This window comes from Misgurnus anguillicaudatus, chromosome 21 (genome assembly GCF_027580225.2).
Source record: "Misgurnus anguillicaudatus chromosome 21, ASM2758022v2, whole genome shotgun sequence".
Classification (NCBI taxonomy): domain Eukaryota; kingdom Metazoa; phylum Chordata; class Actinopteri; order Cypriniformes; family Cobitidae; genus Misgurnus; species Misgurnus anguillicaudatus.
Window position 1 is genome coordinate 4731604 of NC_073357.2, and position 23520 is coordinate 4755123.

The 23520-nt window shown below is 38.7% G+C and overlaps 1 protein-coding gene across 1 annotated transcript; it reads left to right on the top strand.

Annotated features, from left to right (window-relative positions):
• The first annotated feature begins 6114 nt into the window (after positions 1-6114).
• On the top strand, positions 6115-17924 carry LOC129454124 (uncharacterized). Its single transcript, XM_073859830.1, has 8 exons — positions 6115-6379; positions 11437-11703; positions 11990-12123; positions 12212-12315; positions 12419-12479; positions 16962-17156; positions 17237-17443; positions 17814-17924. The coding sequence occupies exons 1-8, from the start codon at positions 6208-6210 to the stop codon at positions 17922-17924; spliced, it is 1251 nt and encodes a 416-aa protein (XP_073715931.1). The 5' UTR covers positions 6115-6207.
• Positions 17925-23520: the final 5596 nt, after the last annotated feature.

The window sequence follows — 23520 nt, forward strand, 5'->3', positions numbered from 1 at the left end:
GGAAGCGTCACACATAACAGCAACAACAATAACGGCAGACTACGTGATTGTGTTCGTGCTACAGAAGCTACGAAAGCCTACTAGCTTTATTACAGCAAAATCTATTGCTTCTATGCAATTGTGGTGACCAACAAGCGATATGGACAACACCATACGTTGCTTATGCGCATGCTCAAAGTCTTCTTCTCCGTGTATAGTGTATATCTGTGGCAGAATTACAGCGCCCCATACTGGTTCGGCATATATACTACATCGCTTTCAGTCGGTTTCAGTGGTTTCGTGTTTACGGATTTTTTTTAGAACAAGGAAAAAAAATGATCGAATAGGGAATCCACCGGCTTCGTGTGGACATAGCCCAAGATGACCATCCGGGGAATCATGAACAGGTGAAGACTATAATCAAAGATGGTGGATGACGGGGTGCAAAGGATTATGGAAAATGCAGTCCGGTGAGTGAAGGCAGACGACCGGAAATACGTTACAGTACTTTCCCCTATCGGCATGCCCGGATTGGCCATAAGGAGGACCCGGAGAATTCCCGGTGGGCCAGTCTGTTTTTTTGGCCATAAGGGCCAGGTTTTATCATGCCACCGGGTTGAAGGTTGTGGTCCCTATAGACGGGTTGCCGGGTTACAAACATTACAGGGTGCGCGCGCATCCAGGAGGCAGAAAGCCTGATTGGTGAGCTGGTCTACTACTGCAACAACCTTAATTATTGAAGCGTTCTTTATTGTTTGTATATAAATAAAACTTGATTTTAGTTGTATCTGTTTTTCTGTCTTTATTTTTGCAGTGTTACTGTAATGGTAAATGGACTGCATTTATATAGCGCTTTTAACAGACCTATGGCCATCCAAAGCGCTTTACAAGTTGGCCTCACATTCACCCATTCACGCACACATTCATACACCGACGGCGGTGTCAGCCATGCAAGGCACCATCCAGCTTGTCGGGAGCAGCTGGGGTTAGGTGTCTTGCTCAAGGACACCTCGACACTTGGTCCGGTGGAGCCGGGGATTGAACCACCAACCTTCCGGTTTGTAGACAACCTACATGAACCACTGAGCCACTGTCGCTGTCACTGTAATACATGTATGAATTATAATTTTAGGCTAGTAGCGTAATAGTCCCATCTACTGGTTTGTTAACATCAGGAACCCAGCACTGGCTCTGTTGGTACTATTAATACAGACACCGCTACTAGCCTACAACACAAGGCACGTCTCTTCTTTCTCCCTCTCTGTTGTGTGCACAAGCAGTTATGACGTCGCCGAGCAACCATCTATGCTGCCATCACTTCACAGTCCTTGCGTAATGGGAGATGTTCCCACCGCTTTATTCCCAAGTTGATTATGTCCCGAGTCCTGACCACTTATGTGGACGCTCATTTTCAGCTCCCCTAGAGTTAAACATATTTTTACAGTTTTGGAATCCATTCAGCCGATCTCCAGGTCTGGTGCTTCCACTTTTAGCATAGCTTAGCACAATCCATTGAATCTGATTAGACCATTAGCATCGCACTTAAAAATAACCAAAGAGTTTCAATATTTTTCCTATTTAAATCTTGTCTCTTCTGTAGTTACATTGTGTACTAAGACCGACGGAAAATTAAAAGTTGCGATTTTCTAGGCCGATATGAATAGGAACTATACTATCATTCTGGCATAATAATAAAGGACTTTCCTGCCGTCTCACACACCTGGTCAGACGTTAAAGGCTTGAGGGCTATGTTCGGCTCCCCGCACTCCTTGACACTGGCGCTGTGGTGAGCTATAGCAGCTCCGTGCAGTGGGGTGATAGCTGGCTAGGTTCTGTGTCACCTGTGGGGCTGGCGATGTCCTCAACAGTGAAAGTCGATCAACAGGAGACGAGCACCCACTCCACAAATGTGGCGAAGCTCCCTCAAGGTCCCTCCCAAGACAACTGCACTCGTGTGGCAGCATTGAGGCAGACACTGAAAAAAGTCACTAATTTGGTCCTCGAGGGAGCGATCTCCCTGCACAAGGCACAGGAGGTGAACGGCAGGGAGGTCTTTAATAAGATGAAGTGCAGGTGACAAAGAAATCTAAACTATAAAACCCTGTGACTAACACAGAAAACAAAAAACACAATCACAGGACGCCACTTCCTGTTTTGGTCGGTTCTTCTGTTACGCGATGTGTATGAATAAACAAGAAGGATGACAGGAACAGTGAACAATTGACAGGCAATAATACACATTACATTAACAAGAACCGCCCATGGATAAATGGTGAGAATATATAGAGGCCAGGTAATTGTGAACAGGTGAAGAAGGTAATCAAAGATGGTGGATAAATTGGTGCAAAAGATTATGGGTAGTGCAGCTGGTGAGTGAGGGCAGATTACGGGGATTTCGTTACACTAGCGCAATATGAAAATGAAATACACAAAGTAGTTCAGTTTCTATCACTAGTTTTCAGGTAAAAAATGTAATAATATGTCAAATAACACTGCATATTTTTCACTCTGTAAATCAAATATAGATCAATTTATATCAAAGTTACAGAAGTTAATCATTTATCAGTCATTCAATTATATATGCATTTAATTTCTCAACTGTTCACATTCACTTAAGACGTATTACACTCATCAAGCATTATTTTGCCAAAGGTGCCAAATTTCAACTTGATTTTATAAGTTATGTCAACTTATCACAACCAAAACAAAAAATAGTATGTTGAATTGACTTGCAGACCCAAGTTGTCTACTAGCTGTCCTCAGGATGTGATTCCCACACACTTTCTTAAAGGCTCTCTAAGCGAATAATGTGCGACGTCACTTCCTGTTGATGTTTAAACTGTTATCAAACAAACGAAGCTTAGCTAACGCCTACCTCTCCCGTCCGTGCTTTCATGAACGCACCAACCCCCACCCCCAAATCCTTCTTGTCGTTTATTGGCTGGAACACTTTGTTATTGTTTCTGTTTGTAGGTTTGGTCACTTGTTGATATTGCCGTTTGTCGAGCCTGAGCTGTCTACAGAGATCGCGTTTTTTTACATTTTGATCAGCGGACAGGCAGCAAGCAGATAGTGAGGAGATGTTTGCTGTATGTAACAAAAAATGTTTTATGGTCTAAAACGCGTCAATTCACTTAGAGCACCTTTAAGCAAGTTTTTAAGGCTATTGGCCCGGATTTGTTGACTGTCATTAACTTTAAACATGCTTTTAACATGCCACTGTTATGCCTCTTCTTATAATAATTTAGATCCTACACTTCTGAGTAATTTCCTATTTCTAATTTACCTCTTATTTCAAAATTTATTAGAAAAAGTGGTTTTGAGCCAACGTTTCCCTTTTTTTAAATGATAACAATATACATGAGAAATGAAAATCTGGTTTTAAAGCCCACCACAGCACTGAATCAGCCCTCTTAAGAGTTATGAATGATATTCTGCTCACTACTGATACCGGGTACTCTGCAGCTTTGGTCCTGCTAGACCTTAACTCCACCTTTGACCTGGTCGATCATAACATTCTTTTATCACATCTTGGTCTTCGGGGTATAGTACTCCAGTGGTTTCGCACTTATCTATCAAACAGGAGTTACTCTGTCTGCGTTGGGCACCATTCTTTATCTGTTATATGTGTGTATATACATATATATCTCCCAAGGGTTTTTCCCTCCTAGGACTTTTTTTTTATTTCCTCGGCTAAACAACCCGGGGTTTTTGTTTTTTTTTCTCCTAGGGGGTTTTTTACCCCGGGGAGGTAGCCTTCTTGTGCTTAACTTAGCTTCTTCTTCTAGACGTTACATTAGTAATACGCTCGCTCAAAATGTCGAGTCATAGCCGCAGCAAATTTGACTGCTTATGCTATTGAGTATTATGTTGTGCTATCTGTCGTTTTTCTGTGCTTTTACTGCTTCTATTAATGTAAAGCTGCTTTGAAACAATTAAGTATTGTAAAAAGCTAAACTGTATAAACTGCATACTGTAGATAAACTGAAACTTTAACTTGCTAGTAATGTCTTAATGAGAGTAGGGTTGCCGCGGTGACGTAATTTTCCCACCGGTTAATTAGCGCGTCACAAACCCGGTGATACCGGTGTCACCGTGTGGGAGGGGCTTATAAATGCGCATGCAGACGTGCACATTTTACTTTCACTTTTGAATTACGCAACTGTTTAAATGCAGTGCTTGCGTACGCTACGTTAAATTGCGTATGAATTTGCGTGCAATGTGAGTCCAACAGCTGATTTAATTAAGTGCTTAAGTCAATGTGCGCAGGTAATTCTCAAAGAACCAGCCAGTCTCAAGCAGAGCAACCGGCTACTTCTCCATAAAGCGCTGCTTGAATGATGGGTTTATTATTTTTCTTGATGATAAACACAACAACAAAACGATCTCGCTTATATTAAACATCATATATGTATATTATAAAAAAAACGAGTAAGTACGCGGCTTCTGCCTTCGTCTGGTCATTCAGCTCGCCTCGCAAACTCTGACAGGAATAAATGAAATCTGACACCTGCTGCTTTGTGACGTGAAGCGCGTTCAGCTCCGCTTAATTCAGGCACCAGACACATTCAGTTTGCTCTCTCTAACGAAACGAAATGATTAAATTACACGAAAATATCAAAACGACGGTGAAAGACGGTGTCGCGGTGGGCAAGTGATCTAACCGGTGAGAGGCTGAAGCAGCGGTTATCACCGTTTCACCGACTATCGCGGCAAGCCTAAATGAGAGCAAGACTGAAATTATTTAGTTTGGTTCAAATGATCACAACTCTCCTGATGTTGATCTTGATACTCTGTCACCTAATAAGGCCAGCTCCGTTAGAAATCTGGGTTTTTTGTTTGATAACTGCCTTTAATTTGATAAGCAGATAGGTGCTGTGGTGGTTAAGTCTTGTTTCTATCAACTTCGCCTTATATAGCAAAGGTTAAGTCATTTTTGTCTGGTAAGAATCTTGAAATTGTCACGCATGCATTTATATCATCCCGTCTTGATTATTGCAACTCTTTGTACATTGGTGCCTCTTAGACTTGCATACCACGCCTACAGGTAGTTCAAAATGCTGCCGCCCGGCTCCTAAAAGGGAAGCGTAAAAGTGATCACATCACACCGGTTTTAAGTTCACTTCATTGTCAAGTACAGGATTAATAAAAAGTTTTGCTATTTGTTTTTAAGTCTTTGCGGAACAAGGCACCACAGTACCTATCTGTACTTCTGCACCTGCCTTCTCGGTCCAGAGCCCTCAGACCTGGAGACTCTAATTTATTATATGTTCCAAGAACTAGACTCAAAAACAGGGGTGATCATGCTTTTGCTGTTGTTGGTCCCAGGAACAGTCTCTCGGCCTACATAAAAACTGCCCAAACTCAATCTATTTTTAAATCTGCCCTGACAAACTTACTTCCTTCAATATCATTTGATTCTTACTGTTCATTTAATTTTTATATCTTCATTTTAATTTGTTTTATCTATTTTGTTTCTTGCCTTGTAAAGCACTTTGGTCAATTTCTATTGTTTTTAAATGTGCTGTACAAATAAACTTTTATTATATATTGTATTGTTTTAACTTCATGCTGCATTTTTTACAGCAATATAATACAAGTACTGTAAAAAAGATTTGTTTCAACTTAAAAAAGTAAGTATTTGCGCTTCCTTACAATTTAAGTTAATTCAACTTAAAAATTATTAGTTGACTCAGCCTTAAAAAAATTTAAGGAACATGAACACTTACTTTTTTAAGTTGGAACAACAAGTCTTATTTTTAAAGTTTAAAGTCTTTTGCGGACTTGCATTGGTCCCCCTGACAAGTCGAGGTCCTAGGCGCCCACACGTCTTGCCTGTACGATTGGAAAACCCCATAAAATTATGTGATGCCAAACTTTTAAATGGTAGTGTATTCTTCCAAGAAAACAATAGTCAAAAAAGTGATGTGAACTATCATAATTTACAATTTTAATTCATTAAAGTCACATGTTTCTACACAATACGATACTCTGTTATTGTTCTGTGTGACCTGATATTTGTGTCAACTTCCTGAATTGTAGTAAGTTCCTTTACATATTATTATTTATATAAAGAAGTTCATTTTTGCATAAATACTCGAATCATTAGCGCACACACAAACAGTGAGTCTACCTCAAGATAGGTAATAGTTAGATCTGTACTAATTATCCCATTTTATGCACAATTGGTTTTAGTTATACAGGGTTTAATATCTCATTTTCAGTAAAATGTCTGGAAGTGTGAAAGATGATATAGATAAAAGTTCAATAATGGACAGTGGAGAAATAGAAGAAAGGATTGTTGATATCTACATCACTGCAGAGGCTGTAAGAGATCTTAAACACAAGAAAGAAGTGGAGGACTTTAACATAACAACAACCAAACCAACTGAACCCACAGGTACTGCGTTTCTGCGAATATATATATTCCTAATACATACAGTGCAATCTGTAAGCATTGAAACAGAGGGAGATTTTGTTATTTTAGCTATTTACCAAAATGTATTGTGGTTACAGTCACACTCTCAGCTTTATGTAGATGGGACAGCTGTTTCATGGACAGGTATTGTCTATTTGTTAATTAATTTCCTCAAAATTATGGATGTTAAAGGTCTGTAGTTGATTGTGTTGTGTGGCATTTGCATTTGAAAGCTGTGGCTATGAACCCACATCATCTGGGTCAGGGAGATCTCCATGCAAGTGATGCAGCCCATACACTGCAAAAAATTACTTTCTTGCTTTTGTTTCTTGATGAGCAAAATTACCTAGGAAGAAAGATCTTGACTATGGTTGGATGATCAGTTTTCATACTTTCCAGTGAATCCAGACATGAAGTCGGTCATTATTAAGAATTTCTTCTGTGAAGACGTTTTCTATCAAATTTAATGCTAACAATAAAGCATTTGCTTCTGCTGTGAAGATTGAACTTTGATCTGGAATATGTATTCCTTTATGTACTTCATTCGTTGCAAAAGCTGCAGCTACCTGGTTTCCAGATTTGGATTAATCTGTGTATATACTGGGGATAAATAGCTCTTATTTCTAAAAATGTTAGCTGATAATAATTTTTTGTTTTGGATTTTTGATTCTTTGATACATCCAACAAAATAAAGGGGTTTTTGATATCCCAAGGAGAAAAAAAGCCAGACAAGCTTTATAAAATCCTTATTTGGAGAGATGAAACTAATATCAACCTGTATAAGACTAACACGAATAAAAATTATAAAAGCTAAGAACATATCATGATACAAGCAGACAACATCTTTAGTAAAATAGCGTTCAAGCAGTGTGATTGCATTTCCTAACACTGTTTAAGCTGGGCGTACACGGTGCGAATTCTGATGGTCGGAACGTCTTGAGCTCTCGCACACGACACGAGTGAGTTTATGCGAAAATACGCAGTCACACACGACAAGATTTTACTGTAGGATTTGAAGAATTCTGACTTAAGCATTTTCGCACCTGTGAGTGGCAGATGTACAAAAAATAAAACAAGATATTGGCTTAAGTGCAAAAAACAGACTGGAATTTCTGTTCTTTTGTATTTCTGTTTATGCATTCCAAAATTGCAATATAGGTCTAGTACTGTGGCGGTGAAGGAATTTCTCTGGCAGTGTTTTTTTCGTGCTAGCGCATATGCGGTTTTACCGTCTTAATATATCATGATTGTAGTGCCAAGTTAATATCTATATTGCCATTATTAATGTTAAATATATTGTTGCTTTTTTATAAATATGACCGTTTAAAAAACAAATTCAGTGGGCCTATTTATTTATTTGTAAATGCAGAATCAGGAGCAATGAGGTAAAACGCAAGGTAAGCTAACGTAACACGTCTTTCCCTTTATGATTAAATTATCAAGACAATACATCTACAGCCAAATATTAATTTGTAAAATGAAAATAATTTAATTTAATATAAAGCACATTGTCTAGGCTTGTTTGCATTGTCTAGTCTAGTGCAAATGTACGGACCCTCGGTCAATGCGGTGTCTTGAAGTAAAAGTGAGCACGCAGCATTTGTGCTCCTGTAACTGTACAAAATATATGCCATACAGAAGGCATTGCATATTAATATATGGCATTTTCTCAGTAGGCCTATGTAAATTAATACATAGCAATATAGTATGAAAACAAATTAATCATTATTTAAAAAAAGTTTCAGAGATAGCCTACATTTTAAGTCATTTAAATATTCTCATCATTTCAGAACAAGCTAAGGCTACCATAACAACTTACAGCTATATCATGTGTTCCTTTGGTCGAAAATATGTAAAATATATATATATGTGGGTAAAAAATACCAAACAAAATAATTTAAGCTTACTTGTTAAAGCAGAAGCTCCATAATAATGTGGAAAACGTCGTCTCCGCGTATGATCATCATGTTTAATGGTTCGTTGACAATTTATTTTGCATTTATTATACATGTATAAAGTGTAAAACAATAAATGCATATATTATAGACTATTAAACATGGACATTCCGTTGCTTTTTATTCTCTGTCGTGACAGAACCTTTTAATATTCATTTATTTATGAGACTGTACTACAGCGACTTTGGCACAGCTTGGATTACACAAAAATTGTGACATTCTTTGTCCATCCTGTAAATAATGATAACACATATTAACAAGTAAAGAAAAATCAACAGTATTACAAAGTAAAACAAAAAAGTTTTAATATCAAAAAGTAGCCCTCGTTTTATAGCTTAATCTACACTCTCTCCTGTTTCCGCACACATCCAAAGCTGTGACCGGACATCACAAAAACACGTATGACAGGTTTTTCAGGCAAAGAAGCTGATCAAGAGGTCGTCACTGAAAGGACCTGTCATATTGACAAATATCTATATTTGTCATGATGTCCGGTCAATAGAGTGTGTGTTGTGTGCGCGAAACATAGCCAGCTATAGAGTTGTCGTCCAGATTTGAGGTAGCAGTGCCACATTTGTATTTCTTCTTCTGTGTTTTGTACATTCTGATTGGTCAACTTCAAGTGCTTTGCCAGATCGTCTCGTTCACCCGCACCAACACTACGAATTTATACCGAGAGCTCCCGAACTTTTTTGACATGTTTAAAAATTATCGGGAGGTCGTAAGGTGCTCGTAACCTGCTCGGCTCGGCTCGTAATTCCTCTCACATGGTGCGAGCCGCGACCATACGAGCATGAACGATTGGCTCCCGAGAAAAAAAAACGCATGCGAGCTCCTACGACAGCAAAAATCGCACCGTGTACGCCCGCCTTTAACTGTAATTTCTACAGCTACTTACCACAAAATGCCCAGTAAAATACCATCATTTTCTTTTCCAGTTCATTACTGTAATATGCATTGCATTTTGGGTATTAACATTTAATTAACAGTGATTTACTGAATGTTTTGAATTTGCGGTAGACTGCTGTAAAACAACTACTACTGTAGTTGAATAAAACAGTGTTATAAAATCATATAAAATGGAAAAATAAAATATATCTATTAAATGAAATACATTTTATTTGTTATGCTTTTAGCATTGAAGCAAATTTCAAAATGTGAATTGTTTTTCAGCAGTGTAAATACTTTATTGAGAATTGTAAATAGAAACAAGAAAGGGACTATGTATAAATGCTTGACGGTCAGATTTGAATTTGACCTCAAGACTTCAAAACACTTAGTGACGCCTAGATTTTGAGTGTCGGGAGAGTGACAGAAGAGGCTACTTGGGAAGTGTAGCGAGTAACTTTTATCAAGTGGCACTGTGGTAGTGTTACGGACCTACAACACGGGTGACCCACGTTACAGTAAGGGTATTATTCTATAAAATGAAACTGCGGTAAAGGCATCATACTGTAAAAACCATGTACAGTTATGGTATTGTAATGGGGCAGTTACAGTAACTCACTGGCAAAACGTTGCCAGTGAGTTACCGCATATACAATAAAAAGTCTAAAGCCGCCTTTCCACTGCACACGACAAACGATGGCCGATAAGCCGGAAGTCATTCATTTCCTATGGAGAATCGCAAAGGGGTTGCGTGAGGTGCCGACCATCTGCGGATGCGTAAATATCGGATCCGTTTTGAGCGTTGGATCCGTAAAAAAATTGTGCAACTAAACCGCATGCGATATGCCATCCTGATCTCACAAATTTCCGTGGCATAGTCACTGAATTTTGTGCTCATTTTTCCGTGGCATTCTCACGGATCTCCGCATTTTTCCGTGGCCCTGCTACGGACTGTCTTTTTCCGTGGCATTCTCACGGATTGGTTACTCAACTGTTTTGTCCTATTTTCTTACAATTTTTGCTTCAGTTTAGGGTTAGATTTACATGAAATGACATCCCTACCCAAACCCAACTCTAACCCCAACGCCAGGCGACAATTGTTTAAAGTTTAGAAAATATAAAATAATAAATCAGAAAAAATAGTATAAACCAATAGTTAAAGTAACATACTAACGCAAACTATCCCACGGAACTTTGTGAGATCATGTTGGATATGCCGACCGGAAGTTATGATTTTCATTGTATTCCAATCACAAACTATGTGTGAGGTGAAAATTATTAATCATTTTGGTTTAACTTAATTAGTAACACTTGAATCCTTAAAAAAACACTTTTGATTACTGATAATAAATACATTATTAATTTAATTTGTGTACGTTATTATTTTAATCTTTTATGTTCTCTCCAAAAAAATATTTGCAATCTTTGTCATATATGCATAGCTGTTTATTGTTTCATTTATTTGCATTAATTTATTTATTTCACCATGGCAAACATATAAGAATGAAGCCTGTTGCGCTGGAATGAGCTTCTCTCCCATATAAGCTTAAACTGAAACTTTATTACGACTGCCACTAGGGGGAGAACTCCGACTGTCGTTTCCGTATGTCGTGTGCAGTGGAAAGGCGGCTTAACAGTGAAGGGTTGCTGGTGTTTTTTGGTCAAGTAACAAAAGACAGAAGCATCAATATTAGTCTTTTACTTCTCTGGACATTGTAAAGGGGTTTTTCATTATCATGGAGAGGATAATGCGATCATCTACCACTGTTATCCTACATAGACGTACATGATTTGTATGTTGCTGAGCTCACCAGTGTGTTATTATTTTAGTCAGAACGTACCAATTGTTGATCTTCTAATATTCCCCCTGTCTGACTGATGGATCTATTTTGTTTTTGAAACCTAAATATGGTCTTTATCGCTTGCATGGAGACCACATGATGTGGGTTCACAGCTGGCAAATGTCAGACTTAATATCAACTCCAGATCTTTAACATCCTATATTTATGAGGAACTGATTTAACAAGACAATACCTGTCCATAAAATAGCTTTTAAGTCAACTGTTCCATTACTTTTGAACAGTATTTTGAACAGCACTGTATATAATACCACAAATAAACATTCAAAGGAAGTTATGTTATGAAAGTTTGCATGTTTTCAGTTCAACTAAACAATGAACATTGTGTGTTTTTTAGGAAGTGAGTGTGTGATGAACAGAAGCTACAGATCAGTTACAGTGTGTTTGGTGCTGCTGTGTGTTCTTCTACTGACTGCAGTCATAGTGCTGTGTGTCCTGATCATAACAATCAATCACCAGTTTTACATCACCAGCAAAAACATCACAGAAGAGAGAGACCAGCTACTTACCAAATATACCAACATCACAGATCAGAGAGACCAGCTACTTACCAAATATACCAACATCACTAAAGAGAGAGACCAGCTACTAACCAACAATACCAACCTTATAAAAGAGAGAGACCAGCTACTAACCAACAATACCAACCTTACAAAAGAGAGAGACCAGCTACTATTAAAAAATAAAAATTTGACAACAGAAAACGATAGATTATTAACCAACCTTAATAAACAAAGAGAGCAGTTAAATGCAAGGATTATGGAGATTTTAAAAAGAGGTATTCGTGATATACACTAAAGCATTTAAAAATATTTTATACTGTACAAATATATAATAAAAACATTTTAAACTACATAATTCAGTATGGACTATAGCTGAGCTGTTTGTGTTTACAGATGGATGGAAAGAATATAAATCTAGTTTGTACTTCATTTCATCTGAGAAGAAGACCTGGAATGATAGCAGAACAAACTGCACACAGAGAGGAGCAGATCTGATCATCATTAACAATCAAGAGGAACAAGTGAGGGACAGATACACTGTGTGTGTGTGGGGGGGGGGGGGGATTACAAGTAGTCTATATGCAGTTGTTTAATCTTCTCATTTCTCAGGGTTTTGTTAAGAGCGTGTCTGGCATAGAACACTGGATTGGTTTGTCTGACAGCGATGAAGAGGGCAGATGGAAATGGGTTGACGGTAGCACACAGAACACTAGGTGAGAAATCACTCAATTTAACTGATTATTATTTAATACATGATTCTTACAGTCATTATCATATCACACAGAAAAAAACACTGGATATAATGATTATCTGTAGTTTCAGCTTCTGGGACAAATCTACAAATGAGCCCAATGGTGCAACACAAGAAAACTGTGCTGTAACTTATTCATCAGGGTGGATTGATTACTCATGTACTATTACCTATAAGTGGATCTGTGAGAAAAACTTTGTTTAAATGAGATACATGTTTTTTCAGTAAACTAAGAACACCATTTTTAAACAGTCTGTCTGAGCAGGATAACATTTACTAAGTGATCTCAGTGTAAAAATATGCAGCATTTTTGTCAAATCAACATATAGTTTTAAGTTACTTTAACTTAAAAAGTAAAAACATTTCAACTTGATTTTATAAGTTACGTCAACTGCAGATAAAAACTTAAAATGGTAAGTTAAATTGACTTGCAAAACCAAATTGTTTTAACTTTATGCTGCATTTTTTTACAGTGTGGTTGCCTTAAAATTTTTAGTTGAATATATTAGATGACACAACTGTTTTTACATAGTTAACTAATATTTTGAAGTTGAATTAACTTTAAATGTTAAGTGTAATGTTAAGGCAACCAGGTAACTTACTTTTTTTAGTTGAACCAATTAATCTCTTTTTACAGTGTATACTTTAGAGTAAACCTCCACAGTTCATTATTCTTGCTGAATATTATGTCTATGAAAATAATCATTTTGCATTCTAATAATATTATATAATATGAAGCTTTTTAGTTAAATAATTTGATTGTGTTTAGTTGTGTGTGTTTGTTTGAGGTTGTGCATCAATAATTGTGACTGTATGTTGTGATCATTGTTGTGCAGGCTGTATTATTGTATAAAGGAACAAATGACATGTGTTTGTAGCTGTGTATCTGTGCATTTATACAAAAGCTCACACGTAATGATCATTGTCACATATGTTTCAGACTTTTTTAATCACTTTCCATAGATCAGACAAATAGGGCCCTCATGTAACGTCTTCACCATTTCCTCCAAAATGAAATGATGTGTGTGTATGTGTGTGTATATATATATATATATATATATATATATATATATATAATATATATATATATATATATATATATATATATATATATATATATATATATATAATATATATATATATATATATATATATATAAATATTAGGGGTGTCACGATTTCGATTTTAAATCGAAATCGATCGAAATTAAATCACAGCTTCGAACTTCGAATTAAAAAATGGGATCGTCGATGCTGCCACGCCCCCATTTCACGTCCGGTCGGCTTGCCAAGCGAGGAAAAAAACTCTCAGAGATGCCTTTAAAAACATCTGTCCAGCGGAACGCGATCATATTTTAAAGACGAGGGATGCTACAACTCCTTGAAATGCATATCATAAACAGGATTACCAGTGATCTGACTTTGGACAGAGCGCAGCTCTCTGCACGTGCGCGATAGCGAGGGAGGCGCAAAGATGCAGCGGGTTATATTAAACAAAAGGATAGTTTGCCTCAGCTTGCATGAAACGCATAAAACTGAACAAATACGTAAGGGTTACTACTTTAGTTTATGTTCAGACGTCGGACAGATGCGAGCACGTGCACTTGAGACAGAGAGAAGCGCAGCTGCTTATTATGCTGGATTTATTTCAGATGCTATGAGTCCAAGACACGCGCATTAAGTCCATGTTAGAGATGCGCGGATGGACTATTATTTCATAGCCTGCACTGGTGTCATCCTAATTTACCACGTTGGAAAACTTATTCCAGGCAACCCTTTCTCACATTCTATTTCCTTTGTTTTTAATTCTCATTTTTTTGAGTTTGCCACGTACCTCCTTCGCCAGCGTTGATAAGAGCTGTGTCAAAATGCGTCCTCATTTCTCCGCGCTGTTAATGATAGAACGAATGGATCCTTAACAGCCGAGGATTTCCCAAACAATTAAAAGCTTTATTAAATAAAAGTGTGTATTTATTAGAAAACTTTTTCTTGTCACTGTTTTAGTATTATAAGTTATGTTTTGTGTTAATATTATTCTGTTTATGTTGCGTATATTTCTAGGTTGATTATTTGAGATGCTGTTAAATAGATTAATCTAAATCAATGTGTCATATGTTCTGAAATAAATTAATATTTTTCTGATTACATATTTATTTTAATAAGTCAGAAATGTCTCCGCTGTTTTCTGCTGACAGGCGCGGTGGGCGCTACTGGGGGCGTGTGCAGCAGGTGACGCAAATTTTGGGTCCTCAGAAGGCTAGACCGTCTCATTTCAGTTCTTTTCTTGAACTTCTAAGACTGCCACTATGAAAGACAGAGATGTCGCATGCTTAGAAGGACAGAGCTAATAACAAGCAGTCGATCCGGCACCCGCCCGAATTTAATTAAAATATTATTTTTCGTCACGTCATCCGCCCGATCCATTAAGCCAACCGCGCATAGTCATGTGCGTGCAAGAAGGAATCCTCTCTCTACAAGCTCTCGCGTTAAGTGAAGCCCACAAACCCCCATGCGAGTTTTGCAATGTGCATGTTAATGTTAAAGTATAATAATAATAATAATAATAATAATAATAAATAATGGCATATAATTTTTGTCTAAATTATATGCCATATAAAAAATATGTAAAAATCGAGAATCGGATCGAATCGTGACCTTAGAATCGAAAATGTAATCGAATCGAGGATTTGGAGAATCGTGACACCCCTAATATATATATATATTATATTATATATATATATATATATATATATATATTATATATATATATATATATATATATATATATATATATAATATATATATATAATATATATATATATATATTATATATATATGAAGAGTTTGGTTCCAAAACGCAATAAATCCATTTTGACAAATTTCGGTAAGTGACAAGATGAAAACCACTATTTTCTGTTACAAACTTTCACATAGCATCTTTAGGTTATAATAACATAAAAAATTCAAATCCATAACTTGATTTTCAAAGATTTATTATAAAAACTGATTATTTTATTCACAAAAGGCAGTAAATCCATGACAATTTTTTTTCAAAATGCTATAAATCTATTGAATCAAATGTGCATTCATCTTTGCCTTTTAATATTCATTTTGTTGACTAATGCTATACACTGATTAAAAATAAACATTAATGGAATTAATCAAAAAACTTTGTCATATTAAGAACACTGTCATTGCTGCTGTTATACTTGATGTTGTTGCTTAAAGGCGGAGTCCACGATGTTTGAAAAACGGTTTGGAAAAGGAGACGGGCCGACTACCAAAACACACTTATAGCCAATCAAATCAAATCAAATGACGGGTTGCGTATGTGTGGGGCGGGTCTATCAACAGAAGGTCCAGATTCTATTGGGGTAGGGGCGTGTTTGTTTAAGTGATTTCAAATATCAACATTGGCTTTCAAACATCATGGACTCCGCCTTTAACTTTTTTCACAGTGATCAGCTGTAAAATGTTTTGGGCCTGCTCGATTCTCGTTGACTTTGAGTAAAATTATGGAAAGTTTTCATAAGATCCGCTGGTGTCAATGTGTTAGCATGACAGGAACAAGCACCAGTCTCCCGAGTGCCTCTTGCGTAAATTATTAGATGTTGATGGCTTACATTTCTTTCCTGTCACAGAAAACCATCACAGGTTTATCAATGCAATTTAAGTATTATTTTGTTTTTGTTTGTTGTTGATCACGAAGTACAAAGTAGATGAGGAAAACTAGGACTCTGTGTACTCAACACGCCGCCATTGTTTGTTTACATTGTGTGGAATGGTGCGCTGTAATTTTATTAAGCGGATTTATTGCATTCTGTAGAAAAGGAGGAGTGGCGTTTATTGCGTATGATGAGTATTTCCACCTTTGTTTAATTATCTGAACGTGCTCCTCCCAAACTTTGTTAATAAAACATTAAAACATAATTTAGTGCTGTAAAAATTAACGCATTTACACAAATTCATTTTAACCCCACTAATTTTAATAACTTGTGATTAATGCAACGCACAATTTCTGTTTGACCCTTGGTCTAGCCCATAGTTGGATACATTGAGACCGAGGGGAAACCTTCCGATCTCTCTGATGAAGCCACTTGAGTGAGGGGTGAACGGCCATTGCTGTCACTAGAGTCGAGCTAGGCGGGCGTGGTTTCAGCAACCAGACACCTCAGCTTCACCCACGTCCCTCCTCTTTAGCCATTTTCGGATATCCGCAAGTGATTTCCGATGACGCGCGGCCAAGATGGGGACGGCAGGCAACCCCTACTGTAAGCTTCAAAAACGATCTTCACAAACCAACGGGTGACGTCACGGACACTACGTCCATCTTTTTTTACAGTCTTTGATTGAGACACAGCCTTAGACAGTAAATGCAAGTACAAGGTTTTCATAAAAATAAGCACATCAAGCCCTCATCTAGCGAAATGGTCGTTGAACACCTAAAATTATCTTTTTTTTGTAACCATTTTTGGATGTGACTGTTATGGCAGTCCAAAAATCCTCTTTTGGCTGTGACCATTATGGTAGTCAAGGAAATCCATCTCTGGCTGTTTCTGGCCGGCATGAGGGATGCCGAAATAAAAAACTTGGCTTCTAAATTCCCCAGGCCAGCATCTTTGATGACACAGTTAAAAGCCTAGCAGCCACCGACCACAGCGCTTTGATCTGCTTGTCACCGAGGGCACCCACCTGCATCCACCCCGATAAGATGCAGGCAGAGCACCCTGCCCATTGGAGCCCCAGCGGAAAACACACGAATAAGCGGCTTGCGGCGAGCGACCTAGAAGTTGAGGGGGAGGAGGTGACCACACTACTCCCTCTTGTGATGGAGGCTCAGCTGAATAATTTTTGTTCTGTTCCACTGCTGGCTGAAAACTGCAGACCCAACTGCAGAAATCATCTCCATCCATGGAGAGACTCGACATGGGCACCTGTGCTCCGCCCAGCTTGAAGAAGGCTTGGAGAGTGATCAACAGTGCAGAGCTGTCTTCCTTATCCGCCTCTATCACCAGTGGACACTTTGGGCATTTGAAGACCACAGCAATGTATCTTCACGATTTGCCGGCTCCATCACAGTGTCAGGCTCGGGTATACATATATATGAATATGCAGTTCACTGCAGTGAAACGTGCAAATGCTCACATCTTACGTGCGGAGATCATGGTTCTGCTGGTAAAGGATGCAATTCCTTTACAAGCAGGACAGCGATCTCCAAACTTAAGAGGTCCCTTCAGCTGATATGAAGTCGGCTTTTACAGCCCTTGATTTATGGTACCCAAGAAAGGCAGTGGGTTACAACCAATCCTGTATCTGCACACAGTGAGCAAGGCACTTTACAAGATGCCATTCAAAATACAGACCCAGAAACGCATTTTCGAGTACGTCCGTCCCCACGATTGGTCTGCAGCTATTGACCTGAAGGACATGTACTTTCATGTCTCAATTCCCCCTTACACAGGTCTTTCTTGCGTTCGAGGGGCGCGCATATAAGTACAAAGTTCTGCCTTCGGATGGTCCCTCTCTCCCCGAATCTTCACGAAGGGTGCGGAAGTGGTCGTTGTCCCCATGAGAGAACACGCCGTTTGCATACTCCACTACCTCGATGACTACCAAATCTTTTTTACAGTGCAACGTGTGTTGTAGAGTCCCCCTGACAAGGTGGGGCCCCAGGTGACTGTCTCTGTTGCCTGTACAATGGGACGGCCCTTTAATTAAATCTGTGGTTCTCAACTCCAGTCCTCGGGACCCCCCTCCCAAAACATTAGTCAAAAAAGTGGTGTTTAAAGTATAATTCAAACGTTTAATGTGAACTGTCATATTTGACCATTTTAATTCATTAAAGTCACGTGTTTCTACACAAGATCCTCTGTTATTGTTCTGTGTCACCCATTTGAGTTAAGTTCCTGAATTGTAGTTTTTTAAATTCCTTTACATATTATTATTTCCATAGAGAAGTTCATTTTTATACTTGAATCATTGGCACATACACACAGTGAGTCCATTTCAAGAGGGGTAATAATTAGTTCTGTTATAGTGGTTATATAGTTATAGTGGTAAACATCTCCTTTTGCTGTAAAATTTATAAAAATATGGATAATAGTATAGATAAAAGTACAACAATGGACAGAGGAGGAAAGGAAGAAAGGATTGATGATATCTACATCAATGAAGAGGCTGCTAGATATGTTAAACACAAGAAAGAGATGAAGGAATCTAACAGGACAACAACCAAACCATCTGAACACACAGGTACTGCATATCTATGATTATTTATTCCTAATACAAATATAATTTTACAAATAAACATTTAAAGAAAGTAATGTTATGAGAGTTTGCATGTTTTCAGTTAAACTAAACATCTGGTGAAGTAAATATAACTAAATAATATTGTGTGTCTCATGTTTAGGAAGTGAGTTTGTGATGAAAAGAGGTTACAGATCAGTTACAGTGTGTTTGCTGCTGCTGTGTGTTATTCTACTGACTGCAGTCATAGTGCTTCTGATCAACACAAACAATCACCAGTCTCACATCACCAGCAAAAACATCACAGATGAGAGAGACCAGCTACTAACCAAATATAAAGAAGAGAGAGACAAGTTACTAACCAAATATACCAACATCACAAAAGAGAGAGACCAGCTACTAACCAAATATACCAACATCACAGAAGAGAGAGACCAGCTACTATTAAATAACAAAAAATTGACAAAAGAAAATGATAGATTATTAACCAACCTTAACAAACAAAGAGAGCAGTTAAATGCAAGGATTATGGAGATTTTAAAAAGAGGTATTCGTGATATACACTAAAGCATTTAAAAATATTTTATACTGTACAAATGTATAATAAAAACATTATAAACTGCATAATTCAGTATGGACTATAGCTGAACTGTTTGTGTTTACAGATGGATGGAAAGAATATCAATCTAGTTTGTACTTCATTTCATCTGATAAGAAGACCTGGAGCGATAGCAGAACAAACTGCACACAGAGAGGAGCAGATCTGATCATCATTAACAATCAAGAGGAACAAGTGAGGGACAGATACACTGTGTGTGTGTGTGGGGGGGGGATTACAAGTAGTCTATATGCAGTTGTTTAATCTTCTAATTTTTTTTCTCAGGGTTTTGTTAAGAACGTGTCTGGTATAGAATATTGGATTGGTTTGTCTGACAGTGATGTAGAGGGCACATGGAAATGGGTTGACGGTAGCACACTGAACACTAGGTGAGAAATCACTCAATTTAACTGATTATTATTTAATACATGATTCTTACAGTCATTATCATATCACACAGAAAAAAACACTGGATATAATGATTATCTGTTGTTTCAGCTTCTGGGTCAAATCTACAAATGAGCCCAATGGTGCAACAAAAGAAAACTGTGCTGTAACTTCTTCATCAGGGTGGATTGATTACTCATGTAGTAATACCTTTAAGTGGATCTGTGAGAAAAACATGTTTAAATGAGATGCATGTTTTTTCAATAAACTAAGAACACCATTTTTATACAGTCTGTCAGAGCAGGATAACATTTACTAAGTGATCTCACTGTAAAAAAAATGCAGCATTTTTGTCAAATCAACATATAGTTTTAAGTTACTTTAACTTACAAAGTAAAAACATTTAAACTTGATTTTGTAAGTTATGTCAACTGCAGGTAAAAACTTAAAATAGTAAGTTAAATTGACTTGCAAAACCAAATTGTTTTAACTTCATGCTGCATTTTTTTTACAGTGTGGTTGCCTTAAATTTTTTAGTTGAATATATTAGATGACACAATACTTTTTTACACAGTTTACTAATATTTTGAAGTTGAATTAAGTCAAAATGTAAAGTGTAATGTTAACGCAACCAGGTAACTTACTTTTTTAGTTGAACCAACAAATCTCTTTTTACAGTGTATACTTTAGAGTAAACCTCCACAGTTCATTATTCCTGCTGTATATTATGTCTATAAAAACAATCATTTGTTTCACACAATGCATGCTAATAATTTTATATAATATGAAGCTTTTTAGTTAAATAATTTGATTGTGTTTAGTTTAGTGTGTGTTTGTTTGAGGTTGTGCATCAATGTAATTGTGACTGTATGTTGTGATCATTGTTGTGCAGGCTGTATTATTTATAAAGGAACAAATAACATGTGTTTGTAGCTGTGTATCTGTGCATTTATACAAAAGCTCACACATAATGATCATTGTCACATACGTTTTAGACTTTCTTTTATCATTTTCCATAAATCAGACAAATATATATGTCACAGGGTGACTTAGGGCGGAACCAAAAATAGAGAGGAGAGGTTCCGCCCGGAAAAATTTTTTAAACCCCCGTTTACTTCCTGGGTTGCCATGGCAGTGAAATCAGGCCAGATCCATCACAGGTGTGCAAAGGAGGCAGCGATTACTGACTGGGCGGTCCCTATGATTACTGCAGATTTAAAACACGGGCTGATGAAGCAGAAACGAGTCAATTTCGGGCGAGTGAACTTCCGCCTTAGGCAACACAGCAAACACCCGCCTCCGAAGAGTTTGCAGGCCGCTAGAAAACGGGCGGAAAGAGTGCGGGGCTGGTCCGGGCGAAAGGACGGCGTGGTCGTGTGAAGGGAGTCGATTGCTGGAGTCATTGTTGCTGTGTGTTGGTGCTGCTGCTGTGTTGTGTTTACTCTTCAGGCTGGGCTGGCGTGGCTGTGTGGGACAACGGAAAGCATAACTGCTGGAATCTGAAATGAAACAGAGAGAGATCAGCGTCAGAGTGAGTGATTAATGATCTGAAGGAAATAAAGGCTATTGGCATTTCTGGCGTAAATACTGTCCTGCGTGTGTGCACGCCAAATCATATGCCGCTGTGGATGCGGGCATGCGTGTGAAGAAGAGGAGGATAACGAAGCAGATCGTACGGTAACTGTGGGTACAAATAAATACTTTTTGGACATTGGCTGTTAACCTGTTGTGTGCCAGACTGTTTAGTGAAGGAAGGACGGCCCTACCGCGGAGCAGTGTGGTGGGAGTGCCAGAAGGAAGCCAGTTCGGGTGACTATAGCCCCATGAACGTAGACTGAGCCGTGTAAACAACGCCATATCGAATTTCGGTGAAGGAGGAGAAGACGGGGTTTCTCAGTGTTCACTTGTAGTGCGGTGGGGTGAGTCTGTATTGTGTGGAACCTTTCACTTTGGAGTGGTGCAGTGCCCTTTTGCTGTGTGTGTGTATTGTCAGCCAGACCCCCGCCTCCATCCTCTAGACCGTGGAAAGATGGAAAGGCTGCCGGCATCAGTTGTTGTACCTGTCTAATTTAAGCTGTAGGTGAGCCCCGAGTGGAAACACTTATCGTGGTGGAAGATCGGCTGACTTTCTGTGGAGTTGGGTTGTGTGGCGAAGAGGTGGTGAAGCGTTTGACCACAAGGAACTGTGTGAGTAACATAAAGGATACATGATTGCTTGCATGTTGTAATTCATAACCTGTGCTTTGCGGAGTGAGGCGGAGTCGATCTCATCTGTCCCGTAGCCTCTTCAAAAGGGTGCCCCTGTCTAGCGTTCGCTAGTTGAGGAAGTGGAAAGGAGAGGGCAGCGCTCGACTCGGTGTGACAGAGTGAGTTGTGCCCCCGCAGTAGCAGCAGCCGTCGAGAGGAGCTGTTCCTCGACGCCATCATTGTCACCTCGCCTCGAGGCTTTCGGCGAGCTGGGGAAAAAACGGTCACTGTAAGTCCACCCTTTTTCACTCACCCAAATGAAACATATGCATATATTGATTGTCGATTAGCCACGTGTGGAAGCAAGAGAACTAAGGAGTGAAGCTTTGCTTCCATCATACTTACGCAGCCTGTGTAGAGAGAGAGAGAGGAGAAGATTATACCTACCATACTTACTGTATGTCGTGTCCGCTGGAGAGGTGAGGGAAAACCCCCAGTTGTGTACTTAACCATTCGGTGTGTCCCAGCCAGCAGCCTGTGTGGAGGAAGAGAGAGGAGAAGATTATACTTACCATACTTACTGTATGTCGTGCCCGCTGGAGAGGTGAGAGAAAACCCCCAGTTGTGTACTTAACCATTCGGTGTGTCCCAGCCAGCAGCCTGTGTGGAGGAAGAGAGAGGAGAAGATTATACTTACCATACTTACTGTATGTCGTGCCCGCTGGAGAGGTGAGAGAAAACCCCCAGTTGTGTACTTAACCATTCTGTGTGTCCCAGCCAGCAGCCTGTGTGGAGAGAGAGAGAGGAGACGATTATACTTACCATACTTACTGTATGTCGTGTCCGCTGGAGAGGTGAGAGAAAACCCCCAGTTGTGTATTTAATCATTCTGTGTGCCCCAGCCAGCAGCCTGTGTGGAGAAAGAGAGAGGAGAAGATTATACTTACCATACTTACTGTATGTTGTGTCCGCTGGAGAGGTGAGAGAAAACCCCCAGTTGTGTACTTGACCGATCCTTGCGCTTTAGCCAGCTACCTGTGGAGAGAGAGAGATACCCGTGATTAAGGGTACGTTCCAGACATACACGCCTGTTTCCCAGCATTCATTTTTATTTCTGTTCTACCTCCAGGAGGAAGAGGAGGGCGCCACGGGTTCACGAGCCAGGCGGAGAAGCCTGAGGTACACCCCTCCCTTTGTGCAATACGTTGGAGTCCCGGGTCCGATCCCTTCTCCCCCCCCCCTCTATTGGTTCTGGACCACGACCCACCTGGAGAACAGAATTAGAGCATTAGTTTTAAACTTTCCCTTTCCCCCACCCTTCTTGAAGTCATTTTAATTAAATTAAATAAAAGATTATTTTTATACTTATCTGCGCTTGTGTTGTCTGGTCATTGGGTTGGCTTTGGGGACCTCCTCGAGGTGGAAGTTAAACAGGGGCGTGGCCTAGTTACATTTGCGGCCACCCCTGGCTTGTGACATATATACGCCTTTACACAAATTAATTTTAACACCATTCATTTTAATAAAGTGTGATTAATGCAACACACAATTGACTCTTGGTCTAGCCCATAGTTGGATACATTGAGACGCAGCCTTAATGCGAGTTGGAGGTTTTTATAAAAATAAGAACATCATAATTTTCTAGCCCTCATCTAGCGGATTCAATGCTCTAAATGGTTGTTGAAATCTATAATTATGGTATTTTTTGTACGAATTTCTACACTGTTAAAAATTAGCTGTAATTATGCAG